Source organism: Ascaphus truei, chromosome 4 (assembly GCF_040206685.1).
Source record: "Ascaphus truei isolate aAscTru1 chromosome 4, aAscTru1.hap1, whole genome shotgun sequence".
In the NCBI taxonomy this organism is placed as follows: domain Eukaryota; kingdom Metazoa; phylum Chordata; class Amphibia; order Anura; family Ascaphidae; genus Ascaphus; species Ascaphus truei.
This window is the reverse complement of record NC_134486.1, coordinates 402,967,245-402,989,704: the sequence shown is the minus strand read 5'-3', so window position 1 is coordinate 402,989,704 and position 22,460 is coordinate 402,967,245. Positions and strand designations below refer to the sequence as shown.

At 51.0% G+C, this 22,460-nt stretch overlaps 2 protein-coding genes across 10 annotated transcripts in view; one reads left to right on the top strand and one right to left on the bottom strand.

Moving 5' to 3' along the window:
* The window catches only part of HMBOX1 (homeobox containing 1), a 164,987-nt gene extending 160,668 nt beyond the window's left edge, over positions 1–4,319 (bottom strand). For 4 of the 8 annotated variants that reach the window (XM_075598675.1, XM_075598676.1, XM_075598677.1 and 1 more), the window contains exon 1: positions 4,089–4,319. The gene's annotated coding sequence lies outside the window, so the exon portion shown is untranslated. The remainder of the gene's footprint in view (positions 1–4,088) is intronic. The other 4 variants (XM_075598672.1, XM_075598673.1, XM_075598674.1 and 1 more) reach the window with 1 other exon arrangement.
* Positions 4,320–4,475: 156 nt separating this feature from the next.
* The window catches only part of INTS9 (integrator complex subunit 9), an 83,556-nt gene continuing 65,571 nt past the window's right edge, over positions 4,476–22,460 (top strand). The window contains exons 1-3 of one of the 2 annotated variants that reach the window (XM_075598670.1): positions 4,476–4,611; positions 10,161–10,288; positions 20,833–20,893. In XM_075598670.1, coding sequence (XP_075454785.1) covers positions 4,603–4,611; positions 10,161–10,288; positions 20,833–20,893 — 198 coding nt within the window. In that variant the 5' untranslated portion in view covers positions 4,476–4,602. The remainder of the gene's footprint in view (positions 4,612–10,160; positions 10,289–20,832; positions 20,894–22,460) is intronic. The other variant, XM_075598669.1, reaches the window with a different exon arrangement.

Sequence of the window (22,460 nt, the reverse complement as noted above, 5' to 3'; positions counted from 1 at the left end):
CAGTACTGCATTTACTACTGAGATTCAATTGCCAAGTTCAATTGCCTGCCATGTGCCAAGAAACATACGCATATATAGTACATTTGAGCCCACAACTAGTACATATATGAAGCCTTTATTTTTTATTGTGTCAAGTATGTGCCCACGTTTTACATTCAAAGCATAATGACCATTTTAAATGCAGGGAATAAGACCAAAAACAAAGATGAAAACAGCAGGAGTGAGCTATATTACTACTGCAGGATCATTTTAGCCACCCTGTGAATGATATACATATATTACACACAGCGGTAGTGTCACTGCCTTTCAAACTGGTTCGAATCCCAGTGTAATTTTTCCATGTGACCTTGAGCAAGTCATGCAGTCTCCCTGTGCCACAAGCACAAATTAGAGTGTAAGCTCTGGCGGGCAGGGGCCCTTTAGTCAATCAAAAAAAGGACCTGCAAAACGATATACCCGGCACAATAGAAGAAAAAAAGATTATTATTATTAATAAAACAAATGGCACGTTTCACTTACTTAGTACAGCAAATACAAATGATCACTTGTGAGCATGTGCACATGTATCAGAACGGTCTGCAACCTTAGTACAAATCTCTTATTCCCAAAAGCTCCGTATATTGCAGATGAATCTAACTCACTAAAATGAGATTGGTACCATTACGTTTTTAGACCAAAACACCAGGAATGCACCTGTTGGAGCCTCTGAAACGTCACAGTCACACTCACAAAAACACAACACAACACACCAACTGCACAACCCACTTATTCTACGCCCCGAGGACCACTACCCACTCTGCCTCCTGCCTGAGTTTACAAGACACACACACCCAGATGTCTTGTTACCAGGACACAACAGCACCGCTCCGTAACCCAACAAACTACTGATCTCTACCCGGTGACAGAAACGACACGTAACCCGCCCCGGGACCCAGCCGGCAAACCTCAGGGCTTCTCCAAGTCTGACCAGAGTGTACAACGAGGCCGGACCCCCTCACCTTGTGCATCACTACCGGCAAACGTGGTTATCCTTCGGGACGTTATCCCATAGAATCCTTTAACAAGACCGCTCTCCGTCAGCGCAAACCGAGCTGTCGAAAAACACACAGGGGGGGGTCTCTTCTCGTGTCCTATTATAGTATATGGTGCATTGTACTGCGCCATGGGATATGTCAGCCGCACATCATTAAATGATAACGATAGGTTGTAGCATACTACTCCACAGAATATGACAACTCTTCCGAATATAACAATAAAATAGCATATAACAGCGCCTTCCATACACATGATAAAGATCACCACACACGGCGGGGCCATGGAAATAGAGACGTGTTACAAGTGAGAATAATTAGTTGTGTTATACTGCGCAGCACATGCGAGTGCCAAATAAATAGGAATCATTCAAAATAATGGTATTGTACTGCGCCACAGAGCATGTTGGTGCCATTATAATTAGGATGGTGATGACAATATTAAATGATGAGAACTTTGTCTGCATTGAGTGATGGGGTGTGAGGGGCAGGAGGAGGAGAGGTGACGGGGTGTGAGGGGCAGGAGGAGGAGAGGTGACGGGGTGTGAGGGGCAGGAGGAGGAGGAGCGACGGGGTGTGAGGGGCAGGAGGAGGGGCGACGGGGTGTGAGGGGCGACGGGGTGTGAGGGGCAGGAGGAGGAGGGTCAGGAGGAGGAGAGGCGACGGGGTGTGAGGGTCAGGAGGAGGAGAAGCGACGGGGTGTGAGGGTCAGGAGGAGGAGGGGCAACGGGGTGTGAGGGTCAGGAGGAGGAGAGGCGACAGGGTGTGAGGGGCAGGAGAAGGAGAGGCGACGGGGTGTGAGGGGCAGGAGAGGTGACAGGGTCTGTGGGGCAGGAGGAGTGACAGGGTGTGAGGGGCCAGTTGAAGAGGAAAGGTGACAGGGTGTGAGGGGCAGCAGGATGAAAGGTGACAGGGTGTGAGGGGCCGGGTGAGGAGGAAAGGTGACAGGGTGTGAGGGGCCAGTTGAGGAGGAAAGGTGACAGGGTGTGAGGGGCCGGTTGAGGAGGAAAGGTGACAGGGTGTGAGGGGCCGGTTGAGGAGGAAAGGTGACAGGGTGTGAGGGGCCAGTTGAGGAGGAAAGGTGACAGGGTGTGAGGTGCAGCAGGAGGAAAGATGACAGGGTGTGAGGGGCAGCAGGAGGAAAGATGACAGGGTGTGAGGGGCCGGTTGAAGAGGAAAGGTGACAGGGTGTGAGGGGCAGCAGGATGAAAGGTGACAGGGTGTGAGGGGCCGGTTGAGGAGGAAAGGTGACAGGGTGTGAGGGGCCAGTTGAGGAGGAAAGGTGACAGGGTGTGAGGGGCCGGTTGAGGAGGAAAGGTGACAGGGTGTGAGGGGCCGGTTGAGGAGGAAAGGTGACAGGGTGTGAGGGGCCAGTTGAGGAGGAAAGGTGACAGGGTGTGAGGGGCCGGTTGAGGAGGAAAGGTGACAGGGTGTGAGGGGCCGGTTGAGGAGGAAAGGTGACAGGGTGTGAGGGGCCGGTTGAGGAGGAAAGGTGACAGGGTGTGAGGGGCCAGTTGAGGAGGAAAGGTGACAGGGTGTGAGGGGCCAGTTGAAGAGGAAAGGTGACAGGGTGTGAGGTGCAGCAGGAGGAAAGATGACAGGGTGTGAGGGGCCGGTTGAGGAGGAAAGGTGACAGGGTGTGAGGGGCCAGTTGAGGAGGAAAGGTGACAGGGTGTGAGGTGCAGCAGGAGGAAAGATGACAGGGTGTGAGGGGCAGCAGGAGGAAAGATGACAGGGTGTGAGGTGCAGCAGGAGGAAAGGTGACATGGTGTGAGGGGCAGCAGGAGGAAAGGTGACATGGTGTGAGGGGCAGCAGGAGGAAAGATGACAGGGTGTGAGGGGCAGCAGGAGGAAAGATGACAGGGTGTGAGGGGCAGCAGGAGGAAAGATGACAGGGTGTGAGGGGCAGCAGTGACAGCGTGTGAGGGGCAGCAGTGACAGCAGTGACAGGGTGTGAGGGGCAGCAGTGACAGGGTGTGAGGGGCAGCAGTGACAGGGTGTGAGGGGCAGCAGTGACAGGGTGTGAGGGGCAGCAGGAGGAAAGGTGACAGGGTGTGAGGGGCAACAGTGACAGGGTGTGAGGGGCAGCAGGAGAAAATGTGACAGGGTGTGAGGGGCGGCAGTGACAGGGTGTGAGGGGCAGGAGTGACAGGGTGTGAGGGGCAGCAGTGACAGGGTGTGAAGGGCAGCAGTGACAGCAGTGACAGGGTGTGAGGGGCAACAGTGACAGGGTGTGAGGGGCAGCAGTGACAGGGTGTGAGGGGCAGCAGTGACAGGGTGTGAAGGGCAGCAGTGACAGCAGTGACAGGGTGTGAGGGGCAGCAGGAGAAAATGTGACAGGGCGTGAGGGGCAGCAGGAGAAAATGTGACAGGGTGTGAGGGGCAGCAGGAGAAAATGTGACAGGGTGTGAGGGGCGACAGTGCCAGGGTGTGAGGGGCGGCAGTGCCAGGGTGTGAGGGGCGGCAGTGCCAGGGTGTGAGGGGCGGCAGTGCCAGGGTGTGAGGGGCGGCAGTGCCAGGGTGTGAGGGGCGGCAGTGCCAGGGTGTGAGGGGCGGCAGTGCCAGGGTGTGGGGGGCGTCAGTGCCAGGGTGTGAGGGGCGGCAGTGCCAGGGTGTGAGGGGCGGCAGTGCCAGGGTGTGAGGGGCGGCAGTGCCAGGGTGTGAGGGGCGGCAGTGCCAGGGTGTGGGGGACAGGGTGTGAGGGGCGGCAGTGCCAGGGTGTGAGGTGCGGCAGTGCCAGGGTGTGAGGGGCGGCAGTGCCAGGGTGTGAGGGGCGGCAGTGCCAGGGTGTGAGGGGCGGCAGTGCCAGGGTGTGAGGGGCGGCAGTGCCAGGGTGTGGGGGACAGTGACAGGGTGTGAGGGGCGGCAGTGCCAGGGTGTGAGGGGCGGCAGTGCCAGGGTGTGAGGGGCGGCAGTGCCAGGGTGTGAGGGGCGGCAGTGCCAGGGTGTGAGGGGCGGCAGTGCCAGGGTGTGGGGGACAGTGACAGGGTGTGAGGGGCGGCAGTGCCAGGGTGTGGGGGACAGTGACAGGGTGTGAGGGGCAGGAGGAGCTCTCACCTTATTAAATGATCACTTCCCAGACCCGCTGAGACACCTCTCCCCGGCCGGCTGAGGAGGGCAGCCGGGGTCCCTGCGGGGGGAGGCGGGGGATCGGTGTCCGCCCTCCGTATCACACGGCGCCGTTACACCCCTTGTCTCTCCCTTCCAGTCACATCAGCCCAACCGCCTTTGTCTGTCTGACAACCGCCATGTTGACAAAAATCAGCACCGCGCAGCTCCCCAGCTGCACGGCCGCGGGAACTCTGGGAGTTGTAGTTTCCGGCGCCACTGGCTTCTCCCCGGGGAGCGTCAGAGAACGCGGCGGGAGAGAACTACATCTCCCAAGACGCTGCGCGGCGCAAGGCTTTCAAGCCACGCCCCCCCACCACCACCACACTGAACAGAGCGTGTCTGGAGTTGGAGTCTCAAGGACGTCACGATGACGTCCCAGGAGGATGGCGAGAGAACTACAACTCCCAGCAGCCGTTGCGCGTGTGCCAGGAAGAGGGCACTGCTGCTGTGTGAGTGAGGCATGAGGCTGGTGAGGCTGCTGACCCTTATCTGTTTTTGCATTATTGTTGTGTTTTACCTTCCTTTAGCCTGTCTATTCAGTAGCATGGCACACTCCATTCCTGCATGGCCTGGATAAGTCAGGTTTTAAGGTGAAAAGAAAGAAAATGGGGTTAATTAGTCAGGGACAGGGGCATCTCTCACACTGTTTCCATTCATGTCTGTAGGGCTGCGCTTATAGTGCCGGCGACATCGCGTCAAAACAAATGCATTGTCGGCGCTTATAGTTGGCGTGACCGAGCGAATGGCGCTACCAAAAATCTGGTAGTCGCTGTTATTTTTTCGCCGACGGTTTCCCCTTGTGGCCAATCGGAGAGCTTCTCCATCCCCCTGTCTTCCCCTTTTATGACGTCACTGGCCTTGTAGCCAGAGACGTCGCCTAAACTTGAATTGCAACTTACGCAATGGTCGCCGGCACTATAAGCGCGGCCTAGCACTTGGCAGGAGGGGAGGGCTGCTGAATGTGTGCTTGCCTGCGAAGCCACACGGTGCAGGTGTGCCTGGCAGCGAAAGAGTTAATGGCACAACCCCCTTCCTTGGACTGAAGTGGCATGGCACTTAAATCACACCGGTGTAGCCTAATGATCAGAGGTGGGGTGTCCGTGTCCCTGGCAGATCATCATTTTTGTTTTTAAGGTAATTCAGGCCTCCACGTAAAGGGGGCTTCGCAATACCTTACAGTCAGTTTGAGAACAACTACAATTTAAATATGGGTCATTGGTTACACGTGAGACCGATGGGGGGAAAGCCAGAGTTATAATAATACATGGTGGCATTAAATGAACAGAGGTTGTACATTCAGTTTGGTGACATTTCATGGGCAGTCAGAGAGATGATTATGGGCGTAAGTAACACTTACAGACACGATTACGTTTGTGTTAGGCGAGGTAGGATAGGCCTGCAATGTGTTGTTAGAAGAGGCCCTGCCTCATGTAGCATACAATAGGACAGGGGGGGCGCAAGATTTTCCAGGGGGGCACGGCGGGTTGCAGAGGCCCCGCACTGTTCCCCAAGGCATTTCAATGAAATGCCCGGGGATCGCGTCAGGCTCCTGCAACTTCCCTTACCTTGTCTAAGGCAACGCAGCGTCCAGGCACGTGACTCCCGCAGCATCATTTGACACCGAAGCCAAGGTAAGGAGAGGGGGGTCAGACTGGTTAGTTTACGCACCCCTGCAATAGGGTATACTACAATAGGCAGGGTCGGTTGAAACATTGGGTACAGGGGATGAGCGGGCTGGGGAGTTTCAGAGTGCAATGTAACAGCTGCAACATCACCAAACGGTGACACCCTTTGGGGCGACTCTGGTGTTATGTCCCAGAGATTCTTTGGTAGAATGAAACGGTAGCACAGTATTGGACCTCACTGGCAGACCTTCAGGGGAGGGGGGCTGATGAGCTCCGGGTGGTCTTTCAAGCGTCTCTTTTTCCTCGTGCTGTTAAACCCGTCCACGCTGACAAGGCCAGCTAGGAAAATTGCAGGGCGCGTTGCGAGGCCTCTTACCTTCTCCTTGGTGATCTCTTCCTGTCAGTGTCTCTCGTCATGCTGCCGCGACGTCAAACGATGGCGCTACCTTGCCATGACAACGGGACGTTATGCGGTGTCACGACGCTGGACCATGATGAAGGACACTGACAGGAAGAGATGAAGAAGGTAAGAAAGTTACGGAGGTCCTGCGCTCTCCCCCGGCAATTGGTTTCGTTGTTGTGGCAAAGCGCGCGGGGCCTCTGTAACCGCGGGGCTCGGTGCAGTGGCACCCATCGCATCGCCATCACGCCGGCCCCGCAAGCTGGCTTTGTGGACAGGGGCAGTGAAGGCATATTGGGGAATCTCTCTTAGGGAGATGCCTTTGGGACAACTCGGGTGTTATGTGCCAGAGATTATTTGGTAGATGTGCGGAGTTGCCTGAGCACAGTCATTATTACTACTGCTACAGCGAAGGTATTTAGTTAGGCTGGGCTGTTTGGGGAGGTCTCGCTCATAGCCCCTGGTGCCCTTCTTATAGAGGCAAACTGTATTTTATTCAACATTAGCAGCAAACAGAAACTTCGGTTGATTGGGTTCTTACTGACAAGGGCACAGGCTGGTCTTAGGATGGACTCTTCATAGATGGCAGAAGGCTAACCTTTGGTGCCGGTGGGCTAGGGTATCTGTGGCCGGAAGTAGCGCCGGTTCAGCTGCACCAGGGCCCATGACGTTTAGGGGCCCACCCGCCCTTGCTGCGGAACGCTGTTCCAGTACTTATTCCACTTGGCAGATATTCCATTTCGACCCTTTCTCGCTGCTGCCCTTCTTGAAAATATGGAGAAGGTTGGGCCCTGACATTTATGGCTTCTGATTCCAGCACCACTGCACATATTCACTAGCACGCACTGATACACGTACATTCACACTGATACACACACACACAGTTTGTGTGTAGCAAACAGCAGTGGTGCGTAAACTGTGGGGAGGTTATCTGCGGGGTTTAGAAGCCCCGTGCCCTCGAAGGCACGTAAATTAAATGCCCTGGAAGCGGCGAAGGCCTCTGTAAACTTCACTTACCTTGGTTTAGACAGCTTCTGGAGATGCGTCGCCGTGACGTCATGATGCCCAGAACGCGGAACCAAGGTAATGGGCGGGTGGAGGCGTGCGGAGAGGGGGACAGCCGACAGGGGGTGCAGGAGAAAAAGATTGCGCTCCCCTGGCATACAGTGTGGAGTTTACCAGGGAGTGGATACTGAATTTGATCTGCGCTGCAAAGGAGGCGCGTTTCAATCACAGACTTAAGAACACGCAGCTCTCTTCACCTCCACTCATATATTGCATTTCTCACAACTTCCACTTTATCCTAATCCTAGCTTAATTTTCACTGCCCAGTCCTCACTCACCTCTCAACACTAAACTGTCACTACTACCCCTGCCATGCGTCCTACTATTTACATTTGCTCTGACCTCCCTTCTTTTCAAACCACACGTTTTGTTCTACCAGCCTCATTATTCCTCTAACTCCACTCATGTATCTCATACCCTCTCCTTCCTTCTCCACTTCCCATTTCACATACACTCCTGTCCTATCTGCGCTCTCTGACGCTACATCTTACAACTCGCCTCTTTAACGAAGCACATGGGCAGCTCCGTGGCTGATACTATACACCTCCTACATCGACCATGGCCCCTTGCAGACGTACTTACCAGAACACCTTCCTACTGTCTCTGTATGTTCTTCCTAGTTGCCAATTAGATTGTAAGCTCTTTGTGGCAGGGACTCTTGTTCCGAATGTTACTTTTATGTCTGAAGCGCTTATTCCCATTATGTATTTGTTTTTGTCACGTGTATTACAGCTGTGAAGCGCTATATAAATAAAGATGTACAGGCAGTCCTCGGTTATCCAACGGAATCCGTTCTGGAAGTAGCGTTGGATAGTGAGACCGTTGTAAAGAGAGTCCCATGTTACTCAGTGGCGGTGAGCGTCGGATAACGCATTCAGGCTTCGGATAACGGCCCATAGGGCTGCATTGCAAAGCGTTGGATATGCCATTCGTTGTAAAGTGAAACGTTGGATAGCGAGGACTCCCTGTACAGGCTTACATACAGTCCGCACACGTCAAACCACCAATCCCACCGTGGCTATTTTTATTTTTTTACATAATTGTAACCAAGAGATCCTTCAGTGTTAAACCTCCGCTATTTCCAGCGCCCTGGTTCCCAAGATAATCACGGGAGTACTCGCCAAATCTCGCGTGATTCGCAAGCCGATAGGAGGCTACAACGCAGCGCTTGAATTGCTTCTTTAAAGCAAAGTTTGGGTATCTTTTTGTTCCTTTTGAAATGAAGCGCTATTTATTTCCCTGCATGGGCTAGTGTTTGTCAATCAAGTGCTAACTTTAGCTTTAGTGCACCTGTCCTGATAACAAACCAATATCTGGGGAGAGGGAATGAGGGAGTTGTGACACCAGACAGAAGACCCCTCCCAAGTCTCTGCAAACATATTTGAAAAATTATTTTAAAATAGTTGTCCGATTTAAAAAAAAAACCACACACACACAGCCCAGGGCCGGCTTGGAGGTTCCATGAAACCAGGCCCTACGGTCTTCCCCACAGTAATTAAACGAATTGCCAGAAGAGAGAGTGGTGCCTCTGTCTCTTACCTTCTCCGGCAGCATCTGGTCCTGCTGGGTCCCGTTATCATGGCACCGCAACGTCAAATGGCGGCGCATTGCCATGACATAATGCCGCATGGCGTGGTGTTGCCATGACAATATGACGCCACGACACTGCGTTGAAGGAGGAGATGTTGTGAACTATTAGAGAGGGTTGGGGTTTCCTTACAATGTATCTGATCTCAGATGTTTTATTAGAAAGGGTTCCCCAGAATTTGACTATATAATGGTGGGGTTCCTTAACCAAAATGAAGGTTGCAAATCACTGACCTAGCTAGCTAATGGACAATACTGTGTCAGGTAAGGTGGTTCCAGTAATTAAATACACAATAACAGCCAAATGTCATCATTTGCTGTCAGAGGGACCCACAGCGCTTTGCTTTAAACCAGTAAATAATGTATCAGTATAAGCGGCTTCCTTAGAAGAATTGAGCTCCAAGCTCCAGTGGCCGGCTGGGAAGGCCCGGGGGAGAAGGTGGCCGGCTGGGAAGGCCCGGGGGAGAAGGTGGCCGGCTGCTCCTTGAGAAATGTAGATGAGTTGTAGGTTATGATAGCATTTTAAGTTACCAACATGGAGCTCTTCATATATATCACAGTAAGCCAGGGGTGGCCACCACCAGGTCAGGTTTTCAGGATATCCCTGCTTCAGCTGAGCCACTGATTGAGCCAACTGTGCTGAAGCAGGAATATCCTGAAGACCTGGTGGTAGCCCTTGAGAACTGGGGGTGGCCACCGCTGCAGTAGAAGGGTCGTAACACTTATTTGTAACCTCCCCCCAGCCCCCCCCCCCAGTGGGTATTCAGTTTCCTTCACGTTTATCTGATTGACCGCCTCATCTTTACTTTACAAACATAGGAGAAAACACCCATTCCATTCACGTTGTAGGAATGCAATAAAGAGATCAGCATTGCTGGGTCGTCTGACCAGCAAGGGGTTAATGGCATTAGTCAAATGTTTTTATTTTATTTTTTTAAGCTACATTTTGTCGGGTGGATCAAGTGGCTACGGCCCTTTAAATAAAAAAATATGTGAAAGAGGCAGCTTGCGAGTGGAAAGGGCACCTGAAACGGATCGTAGAGAATAAACTCCTGCCCGGTTAAGTGCCGTAAAACAATTTAGCAGCAGTTAATGCACTGATAATTAGGGCTCGGCATTACAGAAGCAGAGCTAAGGAACACATTAGCCTGTAGCACTCCCGAGTCCTGTCACACGGCCAGCTCAATCCTTTCATCTCTCACCCCCGAGCTTCCTCCTCGTGCTGCTATTCAAAGCAGGGTCTTTAATATTTGATGCCTCTGGTTTTTTTTGTTTTTTGTTGGTTGTGTTGTACCAGGCTGTTACCAGACCTGTCACTGGCTTTTGTTGTTGTCGTTTTAGTACTGTTTGTCGGGACATCCCACGCTACCATGCAGCATCCTCAAGTTCAAGTCCACCACCATCATGCTGGACTGCGGCCTGGACATGACGTCTGCCCTCAGCTTCTTCCCGCTGCCGCTGGTCCATAGGTACGGTCAGGAATGCGTAACTAGATGGTTTTAAAGATTAGACTTGCTAGGTCGCCAAATTAAGATTTGTCTTCGTTAAATGGGTGCAAATGGATGTCCCACCATATATAGATATAGATATATAGATATATATCTCAAATAGTTCACGTCACGGTTCTTTCCTCAATTTAATCAGAGACAATAGAAAACATCTGTTACAGCATCATTTCAGTCGGTTCCATCATTCAGGCATATCGAATTTAGTTCGAGTGGAGAACCTGTAGCTCTGTTCTTTGCTTGGGTGGTAAAGGATTCTGAATTCCATAAACTAAAATGCAATCTTTATACATTTCTCTTCAAGCACTCTTAACATAGCAGTCACCTATTCCTCTTACTGTCAGCTACAAAATATTCTTAGTCAATCATCAATGCTTAAACCAATATTCCTTCATTTACTTTGATGTAGAAGAACCTCTTTGTTCTGTCACTAAGTAACTATAGTTAATCCTATGTTCTTAATCTTTTAAGACCTCGCTCGATTTGTATTCTCTTTTACTAACTAACCCTATTTTTAATTAACCGTTGAATTCAAACTCTTCCAACAAAGCTGACATTTCTACACCTGCCTATCTTCAGACTCATTTAACTTCTAATCATTGCAGAGTCAGCGAATCATTTTCCAATATAATTTCTAACTTGATACAAAATGAACTAGTTACATGCTGGATATAGATCTATATAGAGAATATAGCATAATTAATATTTAGGCTGATTTCAAGTAGATCTTCGTGGTTCCGAAGCGGTGAAACGCATTGGGAGGACCTGCCAAGCTCGTGTGTGTCTGTATGCAATTATATATGTTTATACATATACTTTCTATATGAAGATTCACTTCTTAGATGGGTGCAAATACATGTCCCACCTTTCAGTGATATATCAAATAGTCCACGGTCTAGTTATTTTCTGAATTTATTCAGAGACAAGTAGAAAACATCTTTTCCCGCATCATTTCAGTTTCATCCGGTTTCTAGGCACACAAGTACATATAGAATTTGGTTATAGAGCGGAGAATCCTCAGCTGGGTTGATGTTATTGATTCTGAATTCTATACATCCAAGTACAATTTTTATACACTTTTCTTCACCAGTCTTAACCTAGTAATCACCTTGTTTTCTCACGGTCAGCCAAATGTCCCTAGTCAATCATCAACATTAGAACAATGTTTCTTCATTTAGCAATATTTACTTTTATTTACACAACTCCCTTGTTCTGTCACTAAGTAACTATAGAATTAGTTCCTAATCTTTAAGACCGATCTCTGTTGTATTGTTTTACTAACTAACTGTTTTAACTACCCTTACATTCCAAACTCACGAGCCTATATTATTCAACTCAGCAGACATTAAACATTCCAAGTTTTATACAAAATGGAAATGAATAAAAACAAGATGGATTCTTACGTCACATATAACATGTATACAGTACACCTGCCGGTCTTCAGGCGAATTTATCTTCTTATCTTTGCACAGGCCGCTAATAATTTTCCAACATAATTTCCAACTTAAAACTATATTCCTTAATGTAACTAGTTACATGCTAAATATATGTGTGTATATAGACAAAATAACGTCTTTATTATTCAGGTGTCAAATCGTCCTATCTTCACTATGCAGCTGGCAAGGTCAGCCTGGACGTTGGTGCTTATAAATGGCGGCTGCTATGGAACTGCAATTCCAGGATCCCTCTACGTAATGATTAGCTGATTATGTTGGGTTGCATAGGTAAAGGAGAGGGTATAGAGGCCACCATATAGATATTGGTAAGACCTCACCTAGGTCCAGATTCACTAAACTGGGCTAAGGTTTAGCACACCTTAACTTAAAGCACCATTAGGAGAAGGAGCGGCTCAGTGAGTAAAGACACTGACTGGCACTGAGTACCTGGTTCAATTCCCGGTGTCTCCTCCTTGTGACCTTGAGCAAGTCATCTTATCTCCCTGTGCCTCAGGCACCAAAAACATAGACTGTAAGCTCCACGGGGCAGGGACCTGTGCCTGCAAAATGTCTCTGTAAAGCGCTATGTAAAACTAGCAGCGCTATACAAGAACATGCTATTATTATTAGTAGTAGTAGTATCCACACACACAAAAATGTCCTCCCGCCCCCAGATTTACAGCCAGGGATCTCCAGAGTAGAACAGGGCGGATTTCTGCTCCGGGCACCCCCTGCTACCTAGGATTCTCACTGGAGAAGGTGCTGCCGATTATCGCTCTTCAGTTTCAAGGTACCGCGTCACTCCGGCCAATAGGAAGCTGCCAGTGATGACGTCATGACTTCCTGTTTCCCAGCGGGACCTTTTTAAACCCACCATATTGGGCGGGCGGGCCACAGTGCTGACTGGGACCGCTGCCTTAGAAAATAGAGGGGGGGGAGGAGTGGGTATGATAGAAACCATCAAATATATCAAGGTTTTACAGAAGTGAAGCACATTTCATTGAAGAGGCAATGGTAGAAGAAGTTTTCCTGCTCTGAAGTTTGGAGGGTGACGGGGAATGGGAGGAAGTACTTCCCTAAAGTGTGGTGGATTCATGGCGTAGCCTGCCAGCAGAGGGGTTTCCTTTAGCAGCGATGGGATTAAGCACTAGCGCTCAGAGCAGAATCTATGGGGCTTTTTATTTCGCAGGATGAAATTCTGTAGAACTTTTTTTTTTTTAAATGTTATGTAACACTTATTTTCTTTACAAATGAAGCAATTAAAATGATCATCCTGATATCAACTATTTATTTATAGCAGCCGTCCAGGCGGATCAGTTTTTATTTATTTATTATTATTATTATTGCATATTCTTTGTATTCATTTTAAGAGGTCTCCTTTTTCAGGTGATTTTATTTATTTTCATTTTTTTTTAAATGAATGCTCTGTTAGCACGGTAACCTCAGATGCTAGAGAGTAGGAAAATCATTGTTTTTCCAAATACTGTACAATGAGAGCAGGACATGCTCAGGGGACCAGATGCTAGAGAGCAGGACATGCTCAGGGGACCAGATGCTAGAGAGCAGGACATGCTCAGGGGACCAGATGCTAGAGAGCAGGACATGCTCGGGGCACCAGATGCTAGAGAGCAGGACATGCTCAGGGCACCAGATGCTAGAGAGCAGGACATGCTCAGGGGACCGGATGCTAGAGAGCAGGACATGCTCAGGGCACCAGAGGCTAGAGAGCAGGACATGCTCAGGGGACCGGATGCTAGAGAGCAGGACATGCTCAGGGGCACCGGATGCTAGAGAGCAGGACATGCTCAGGGCACCAGATGCTAGAGAGCAGGACATGCTCAGGGCACCGGATGCTAGAGAGCAGGACATGCTCAGGGCACCGGATGCTAGAGAGCAGGACATGCTCAGGGGACCGGATGCTAGAGAGCAGGACATGCTCAGGGCACCGGATGCTAGAGAGCAGGACATGCTCAGGGCACCGGATGCTAGAGAGCAGGAGATGCTCAGGGCACCGGATGCTAGAGAGCAGGACATGCTCAGGGCACCAGATGCTAGAGAGCAGGACATGCTCAGGGCACCAGATGCTAGAGAGCAGGACATGCTCAGGGCACCAGATGCTAGAGAGCAGGACATGCTCAGGGCACCAGATGCTAGAGAGCAGGACATGCTCAGGGGCACCAGATGCTAGAGAGCAGGACATGCTCAGGGCACCAGATGCTAGAGAGCAGGACATGCTCAGGGGCACCAGATGCTAGAGAGCAGGACATGCTCAGGGCACCAGATGCTAGAGAGCAGGACATGCTCGGGGCACCAGATGCTAGAGAGCAGGACATGCTCGGGGCACTAGATGCTAGAGAGCAGGACATGCTCGGGGGCACCAGATGCTAGAGAGCAGGACATGCTCGGGGCACCAGATGCTAGAGAGCAGGACATGCTCGGGGCACCAGATGCTAGAGAGCAGGACATGCTCGGGGCACCAGATGCTAGAGAGCAGGACATGCTCGGGGCACCAGATGCTAGAGAGCAGGACATGCTCGGGGCACCAGATGCTAGAGAGCAGGACATGCTCGGGGCACCAGATGCTAGAGAGCAGGACATGCTCGGGGCACCAGATGCTAGAGAGCAGGACATGCTCGGGGCACCAGATGCTAGAGAGCAGGACATGCTCGGGGCACCAGATGCTAGAGAGCAGGACATGCTCGGGGCACCAGATGCTAGAGAGCAGGACATGCTCGGGGCACCAGATGCTAGAGAGCAGGACATGCTCGGGGCACCAGATGCTAGAGAGCAGGACATGCTCGGGGCACCAGATGCTAGAGAGCAGGACATGCTCGGGCACCAGATGCTAGAGAGCAGGACATGCTCGGGGCACCAGATGCTAGAGAGCAGGACATGCTCGGGGCACCAGATGCTAGAGAGCAGGACATGCTCGGGGCACCAGATGCTAGAGAGCAGGACATGCTCGGGGCACCAGATGCTAGAGAGCAGGACATGCTCGGGGCACCAGATGCTAGAGAGCAGGACATGCTCGGGGCACCAGATGCTAGAGAGCAGGACATGCTCGGGGCACCAGAGGCTAGAGAGCAGGACATGCTCGGGGCACCAGAGGCTAGAGAGCAGGACATGCTCGGGGCACCAGAGGCTAGAGAGCAGGACATGCTCGGGGCACCAGAGGCTAGAGAGCAGGACATGCTCGGGGCACCAGAGGCTAGAGAGCAGGACATGCTCGGGGCACCAGAGGCTAGAGAGCAGGACATGCTCGGGGCACCAGAGGCTAGAGAGCAGGACATGCTCGGGGCACCAGAGGCTAGAGAGCAGGACATGCTCGGGGCACCAGAGGCTAGAGAGCAGGACATGCTCGGGGCACCAGAGGCTAGAGAGCAGGACATGCTCGGGGCACCAGAGGCTAGAGAGCAGGACATGCTCGGGGCACCAGAGGCTAGAGAGCAGGACATGCTCGGGGCACCAGAGGCTAGAGAGCAGGACATGCTCGGGGCACCAGAGGCTAGAGAGCAGGACATGCTCGGGGCACCAGAGGCTAGAGAGCAGGACATGCTCGGGGCACCAGAGGCTAGAGAGCAGGACATGCTCGGGGCACCAGAGGCTAGAGAGCAGGACATGCTCGGGGCACCAGAGGCTAGAGAGCAGGACATGCTCGGGGCACCAGAGGCTAGAGAGCAGGACATGCTCGGGGCACCAGAGGCTAGAGAGCAGGACATGCTCGGGGCACCAGAGGCTAGAGAGCAGGACATGCTCGGGGCACCAGAGGCTAGAGAGCAGGACATGCTCGGGGCACCAGAGGCTAGAGAGCAGGACATGCTCGGGGCACCAGAGGCTAGAGAGCAGGACATGCTCGGGGCACCAGAGGCTAGAGAGCAGGACATGCTCGGGGCACCAGAGGCTAGAGAGCAGGACATGCTCGGGGCACCAGAGGCTAGAGAGCAGGACATGCTCGGGGCACCAGAGGCTAGAGAGCAGGACATGCTCGGGGCACCAGAGGCTAGAGAGCAGGACATGCTCGGGGCACCAGAGGCTAGAGAGCAGGACATGCTCGGGGCACCAGAGGCTAGAGAGCAGGACATGCTCGGGGCACCAGAGGCTAGAGAGCAGGACATGCTCGGGGCACCAGAGGCTAGAGAGCAGGACATGCTCGGGGCACCAGAGGCTAGAGAGCAGGACATGCTCGGGGCACCAGAGGCTAGAGAGCAGGACATGCTCGGGGCACCAGAGGCTAGAGAGCAGGACATGCTCGGGGCACCAGAGGCTAGAGAGCAGGACATGCTCGGGGCACCAGAGGCTAGAGAGCAGGACATGCTCGGGGCACCAGAGGCTAGAGAGCAGGACATGCTCGGGGCACCAGAGGCTAGAGAGCAGGACATGCTCGGGGCACCAGAGGCTAGAGAGCAGGACATGCTCGGGGCACCAGAGGCTAGAGAGCAGGACATGCTCGGGGCACCAGAGGCTAGAGAGCAGGACATGCTCGGGGCACCAGAGGCTAGAGAGCAGGACATGCTCGGGGCACCAGAGGCTAGAGAGCAGGACATGCTCGGGGCACCAGAGGCTAGAGAGCAGGACATGCTCGGGGCACCAGAGGCTAGAGAGCAGGACATGCTCGGGGCACCAGAGGCTAGAGAGCAGGACATGCTCGGGGCACCAGAGGCTAGAGAGCAGGACATGCTCGGGGCACCAGAGGCTAGAGAGCAGGACATGCTCGGGGCACCAGAGGCTAGAGAGCAGGACATGCTCGGGGCACCAGATGCTAGCATTATATGCGCTAATCTCATATAGGCTTCTGGGGGCGGAATGGGGCTTTTAGACCCGACAGTTGTCCCACGTTTACCTTCTGGCCGTTTCGGCCCCGAGGTAGGTGATTAGCGTTAGGGTAAGGGGTTAGGGTTTTTTAGAATAAGGGGTTCGGGTTATGGTAATGGTTTAGGGTACGGGGTTCATGTTAGGGGTTTTTAGGGTAAGCGGTTCAGGTAACAGGTTAGGGTTTTTCGGGTAAAAAAAAAAGTCAGCTAGTTTTAAGGAAATAAGTTCTTGAAAGCCACTTGCAACTCAGCGGCCGCTCACACTCCCTGCAAACGGTGTGTTACCCCTTTCTCCATGGTTGTAAGCTTACCCAGTGCACATTTTAATAGCTGGTCTTGTGATGCCCCTGTGAATGACCCGTCTATTAAGACTTCTTCCTCCACCAGCGAGGTAGAGAGAACGTGTGCAGGTCGTGGTGTTAGGACCTGTACCAAGGGCACACCTTGGCAGGGCTCCAGGCTTAAAAATACTTTGGCCAACGCATTTTGCTAAATGAGCCTTTTACTTACAAGAGAGAGAGAGATCAGCCATTAACTATATCATTTGTCATATTGGATGTACGGTAGCATTGGGGCTTTTTGCCTTTTGCTGTACAACTAAATCATAACACAACACAACACAACAACATTTTGCAAAAGGAAAGTAGATCCCTTCTAACGACTGTTCAATTAACCTTTTCGGTGCCGGGGGTCCAGCTGCAGCACAGTGTCAGGTGACGTCCGCCAGCTAGAGGGATCACATGATTCTGTTACCCCCCCCCCCCTTCCCCGCGATGCACGTGGTGGAAGAGGGAGGGGTCACCACGTCCGATCGGACGGACCTCTTAGCCGGAGCACTGAGCCCGGTCACCCCTTAGGCTGAGTCTCCGGTTGTCACGGCGGCGTGCGCTACAGCCGTGCGCACCACACAGCACAGCCCTTTATGGGGCAGGCCCCAGTGGCTGTGTGCGTGGGGGCGCGCAAAGCGCTGTGACGCGTACGCTAGCAGGGAAGACAAGATTTTTGTCTTCCCGTGCAGCGTCACGGTCGCGGGGTCGGCGCGCAGCCAATGGTAGGGCAGGTATGCCCCCATCATGGCCGTGCCCCCCCGTCATCGCCCCGAGCTCCCTATCGACCGCCCATCGTGGTTGTAGTCTCTGCACGCGCCGCCAGGCGCGCGGGCAGCAGGGAGGACTGGGGCCGTAGCCTTGGAAAATGAGCGATTACCCATCACGCACCTGGCACAACATAGGACCCCTGGTGGGCCAGGATCCGCATGGGCCGGGTACGTCAGAAGGGTAATGAAAAGGTTAACACGCGACTGGTAAATAGAAATTGGTGGCAGCGTTGAAAGGGACAGTCTCTTTAATGGGAGGGACGTGTTCTGCGGCCGAAGTACATGACGGGCTTCTCTGATTTTGTTTAAAAACCAGGTCAAAGTATTTTAAAATAATGTTTCAACTTTTAATGTCTCCATATTAACCCAACTTTGGGAGGGTTTTTACGATCTTTACCTCTTATCTTTCATAATGATATCGGTTTGTAAACTGTTGTTGTATTTAACGGTAGATTTTTTTTCATCCAGAGTATTCGCCTTTGTGATGTTTTGTTTGGCTAACGGGGGTAATTACCAGATACTATTCCAATGAATCGGCCCTGAACCCCCCCCCCCCCCAGAAACATTGTAACTGCGTCATTTGTACTTGTTTGCGTCCTGTTTAAAAATGAATATGTTTTACTTTTCCTCCGGGTGCTGCAGAATTCAAGCATAGCTGGCACTTGCTTGTGATAATATAAGTGCAATGTAGCGCTCGTGTGACAAAAGAAATCAAATGAATACATGTGACAATAGAAAAACCTGTGATACAAAAGTCCAAAAGATAGTCCTGGAGCTGCCCAAAAGGTTGTTCTGGTCTCTCCCAACCAAAAGTAGATATATGGATGGAAAAAACCTCCTGTGGCGCTGAGGCAAGGATATGGGATGTGGTCGTGGGTGAAGTTCTTTTCTTAGACAATTACCTCAAGAAAGGAAGACAAAACATACAAAAAACACTGCAATAGTGCATTACCCAGGGACAAAATGGATGAATTAAATAGAGCAATTTAATATAAAACAATTAAACAAAACATAATAAAATAACAAACATAATGTTAATAGATGTCAATATAAAACTTTCATGTGCTGCTGCTGCACTGTGAAGAAAGAACTTGCTCCGCCTTGATAAAAATTGAAATCCTACTCTCCAAAGGTGACTAGGACATGCACATTTGTTTTAAGGTCTTTCTCGCCAGGTACACCGCTCGCTGTGGGGTGAATTAAGCCAGACGCTGAGGGAAAATCGCCTTCAATACTCGGAGTCAGCTGCTGCCAGAGTCCGGTCGATCGGCTCCTCCGCTGACGTCACCTCCTGTATCTCACTGCTACGGTGTCCCTGCGATGCCAAAAAACCTCCAACGCGTTTCGAAACTCCTACTAATGGGTCTCTTCGTAGGAGTTTCGAAACGCGAGCGTTATACCTGGCGAGAAAGACCTTAAAACAAATGTGCATGTCCTAGTCACCTTTGGAGAGTAGGATTTCAATTTTTATCAAGGCGGAGCAAGTTCTTTCTTCACAGTGCAGCAGCAGCACATGAAAGTTTTATATTGACATCTATTAACATTATGTTTGTTATTTTATTATGTTTTGTTTAATTGTTTTATATTAAATTGCTCTATTTAATTCATCCATTTTGTCCCTGGGTAATGCACTATTGCAGTGTTTTTTGTATGTTTTGTCTTCCTTTCTTGAGGTAATTGTCTAAGAAAAGAACTTCATCCACGTAATAATTCACCTCTAGTTTTCAGTACTGACAAACGGTCTTATCACCAAAAGACATCGGATAAAGATGGTAGAAACGCCCTCAGCAGTCTATGCACAAGACCACCTAGTATTATTAACTTGTTGGTCTATTAAAAAGTATCGCAGCTCACCAAGTATATGGGGGTGGAGGGGAGCTAGAGTCAAAAACCTATATTTAAAAGATGGCAACCCCCTGCATTGAGCCTATTTAACATGTCACTGGTTCACTTTTGCCCTAAGCTGTGCTGCTTCATTAAAGGTGCAGTCATTTCTGGGACAGTACTTTGCTTGTACTCAATGGGTTATTCATTGGGCATAACATGTATTATTTGCTATGAACGCAAGCGGCCGTCCATTTAAGGAGTCCCATAAAACACAGGGTGACGGGTTGATGGAAGTGTCGGCTGGTGCCTGGGAAATCTGAGCATTACACGGGCCTCTCTCTATGGTACGCGGTGACGCTGTCTTTGGATGGACCAAGAGGGTCAGTGACGCGGGGAGGACCGTTTTATGAACATTTTTTTTATTATTGGTTCGCCTCCTGTTTTTAAGCAATAGAGCTCCCGTTTTAGTGTTTTTATTTTATATGATAACTTTATAATAACTTTATTTCATATAGCGCCTTTCTCCCAAATGGGACTCAAAGCGCGTCACAATTACAGTATAGTGCGCGGTACGCAGCACATAGGATGTTTTGCAGACACAGTCCCTGCCCCGTAGAGCTTACAATCTGTTTTTGGTGCCTGAGGCACAGGGAAATGAAGTGACTTACCCACGGTCGCAAGGAGCCGACACCGGGAATCGAACCAGTTTCCCCTGCTTCACACTCCGGGTGATTGCTGTTAGCGTCAGTGTCTTTACTCACTGAGCAGCTGTACTCCTCCCTACTTATATATGTAGTCCCCTGATTTGATGCTGCAGCAGCAAAGAGAATTTGCACAGACATCCAGTACCTACTGTGCGGAGACTTCTTGTGCGAGTTTCTATGTGAAAAATTACAATTAGCTGCCCTAGCAACTAGAAAGGGGAGGTACAGCCGTGCGGGTGTGATGTGATCCCTGCACAACGCCCAAGAGGGCGTAAGTGTAAAGTGTGTGTGGAAGCCCAACTATCAAATTAGGGCGCTACTATGAAATTATCAGGAGCAGACAGTCCAAGGACTACATTAGGGGCCACCAGTTGAAGAGACCTGATTTTTCCATTTGTCTATTGCCAAGAAGGAAATATACTATAGAGATGTGGACATGCACACACATACACTGACCCATGTGTGTGCATTTGTAACATACAGTATAACCTTCAAAGGAAATGGAGCGGAGGAACAGATTAGTGCTGCTTGGAAGAGGGTGCACTATGATGGTGAAAAGCCCTGGTGCGCTTGGGATGGAAGTGAGATTAAAGCGATGTGTGCTAACTTTCTCTTTATTATTTTTATTTTACAGCACTCGTTTGTCTAAACTGCCTGGTTGGGTCGGCAAAGACGGAAACGCTCAGTTCGAGAAGGTACAGTTAAGAGAACACGGGGGAAGCCGTATACTGTAGATCAGAGGTTCTCCACTCCAGGCCTCAAGGGCCACCAACGGGTCAGGTTTTCTGGATATCTCTGCTTCAGCACAGGTGGCGCAATCATAGGCTCAGTCTTCTACGGAGCCTCTGATTGAGCCACCTTTGTTGAAGCTGGGATCTCCTTAAAACCTGACCTGTTGGGGGATCTTGGGGACTGGAGTTGATCCTGCCTGCTGTAGATTTCTGAATCAACATTTAAATTGACTTCTTTTGTAGCAAAGACCGGATACACCTTCTGGTGGCAGCAGTTACCTTTTTGATTTCTGACGATCTGTGATACACACACACCCACACCCAAACACCCACACCCACACCCACACACACTACACACGGAAATATCCCCGATCCATGCCCCCCTCGCTCATGCTTGCAAAATTATTGCAGGACACCCAGCGTTCATGCTTGAAGAGTTGGTGACGTCACCGCTCTCGAGCATGAGCGCGCTCAGCGACACAGTGGACGCAGCCTAAGGCCCGGGCCATAGAGGGGGGGAGCCGTGCTGAGGCGAGCGGACGCTGAGGCTCGCCTGCAGAAGCTGGGCGATTTCATGCCCATACAGGCGAGCCAGCGTCCGCGATCGGAGGTGGGGGGAGACTGTAGGGAGGCGGGGCAGTGACGTCGCTGGGCCAATCGCCCGCGACGCACTGACGTCGACGTCACGGCGCCGACGTCACGGCACCGTGACGTTGACGCAGCCCCACTCTCATTGGAGGATTTCAGCCGACAGCGCGCTGAAAAACAGCTTGGCGCTCGGCTGAAACCTCCAACTCCTCCGCACGCCTGCGGACGCTCGCGTGAGCCCCCTCTCAAGGCATCCTCATTGAGGATGCAGGGGCTCAGCGCGGAGCGTCCGCACGCCTCAGCACGGCCTGTCCATCTATGGACACGGCCTTAGGTGTATTACTCGTCCTACGGGCAGCTGCTTCCCCTGGAATAGCACAAACCTGCCCATTCCTCCTTTCTTCTTCATTCGGCATGTTACACAGAAGCTGTAAGTAAGACGCCCGCTTGTGCTGTTCCATAACATGCCCAAGCCAGGTGGATTAGTAATGAATCTCATTGCACTGCAGCTCATCTGATACAAAATCTCCGATGTCTGATTCCTGGGAAGAAAACTTTGGTTTATACTTTCATTTTGATGTTTAAAAAAAAAAAAAATATATATATATTAAATAATATATATCTTTAACCCGTTTTCCCTGTGCTAGTCCAATGAAAACCTCATTAAAAAAGACACCACTTTTTCACGCATAGAATTTTCGGCGTATTATTGGGCTTCCCATTCAGAGAAGCTGATTTTGGTGGGGGTGGGGAGAAATCCCATATATAGAGGACTCGACATTTTAACCCTGGCTAATATTCCTGATGATTTTTAATATACTGTGCAAGTAATATCTCGTAATAATCTTATTTTAAAGAGGGGGGGGGGGGGGTTGTGATCAAGAGGGTTATTCATTAAACCGATAGTGCCAATCGGGACACGAACGCATCGCATTTCCCACTG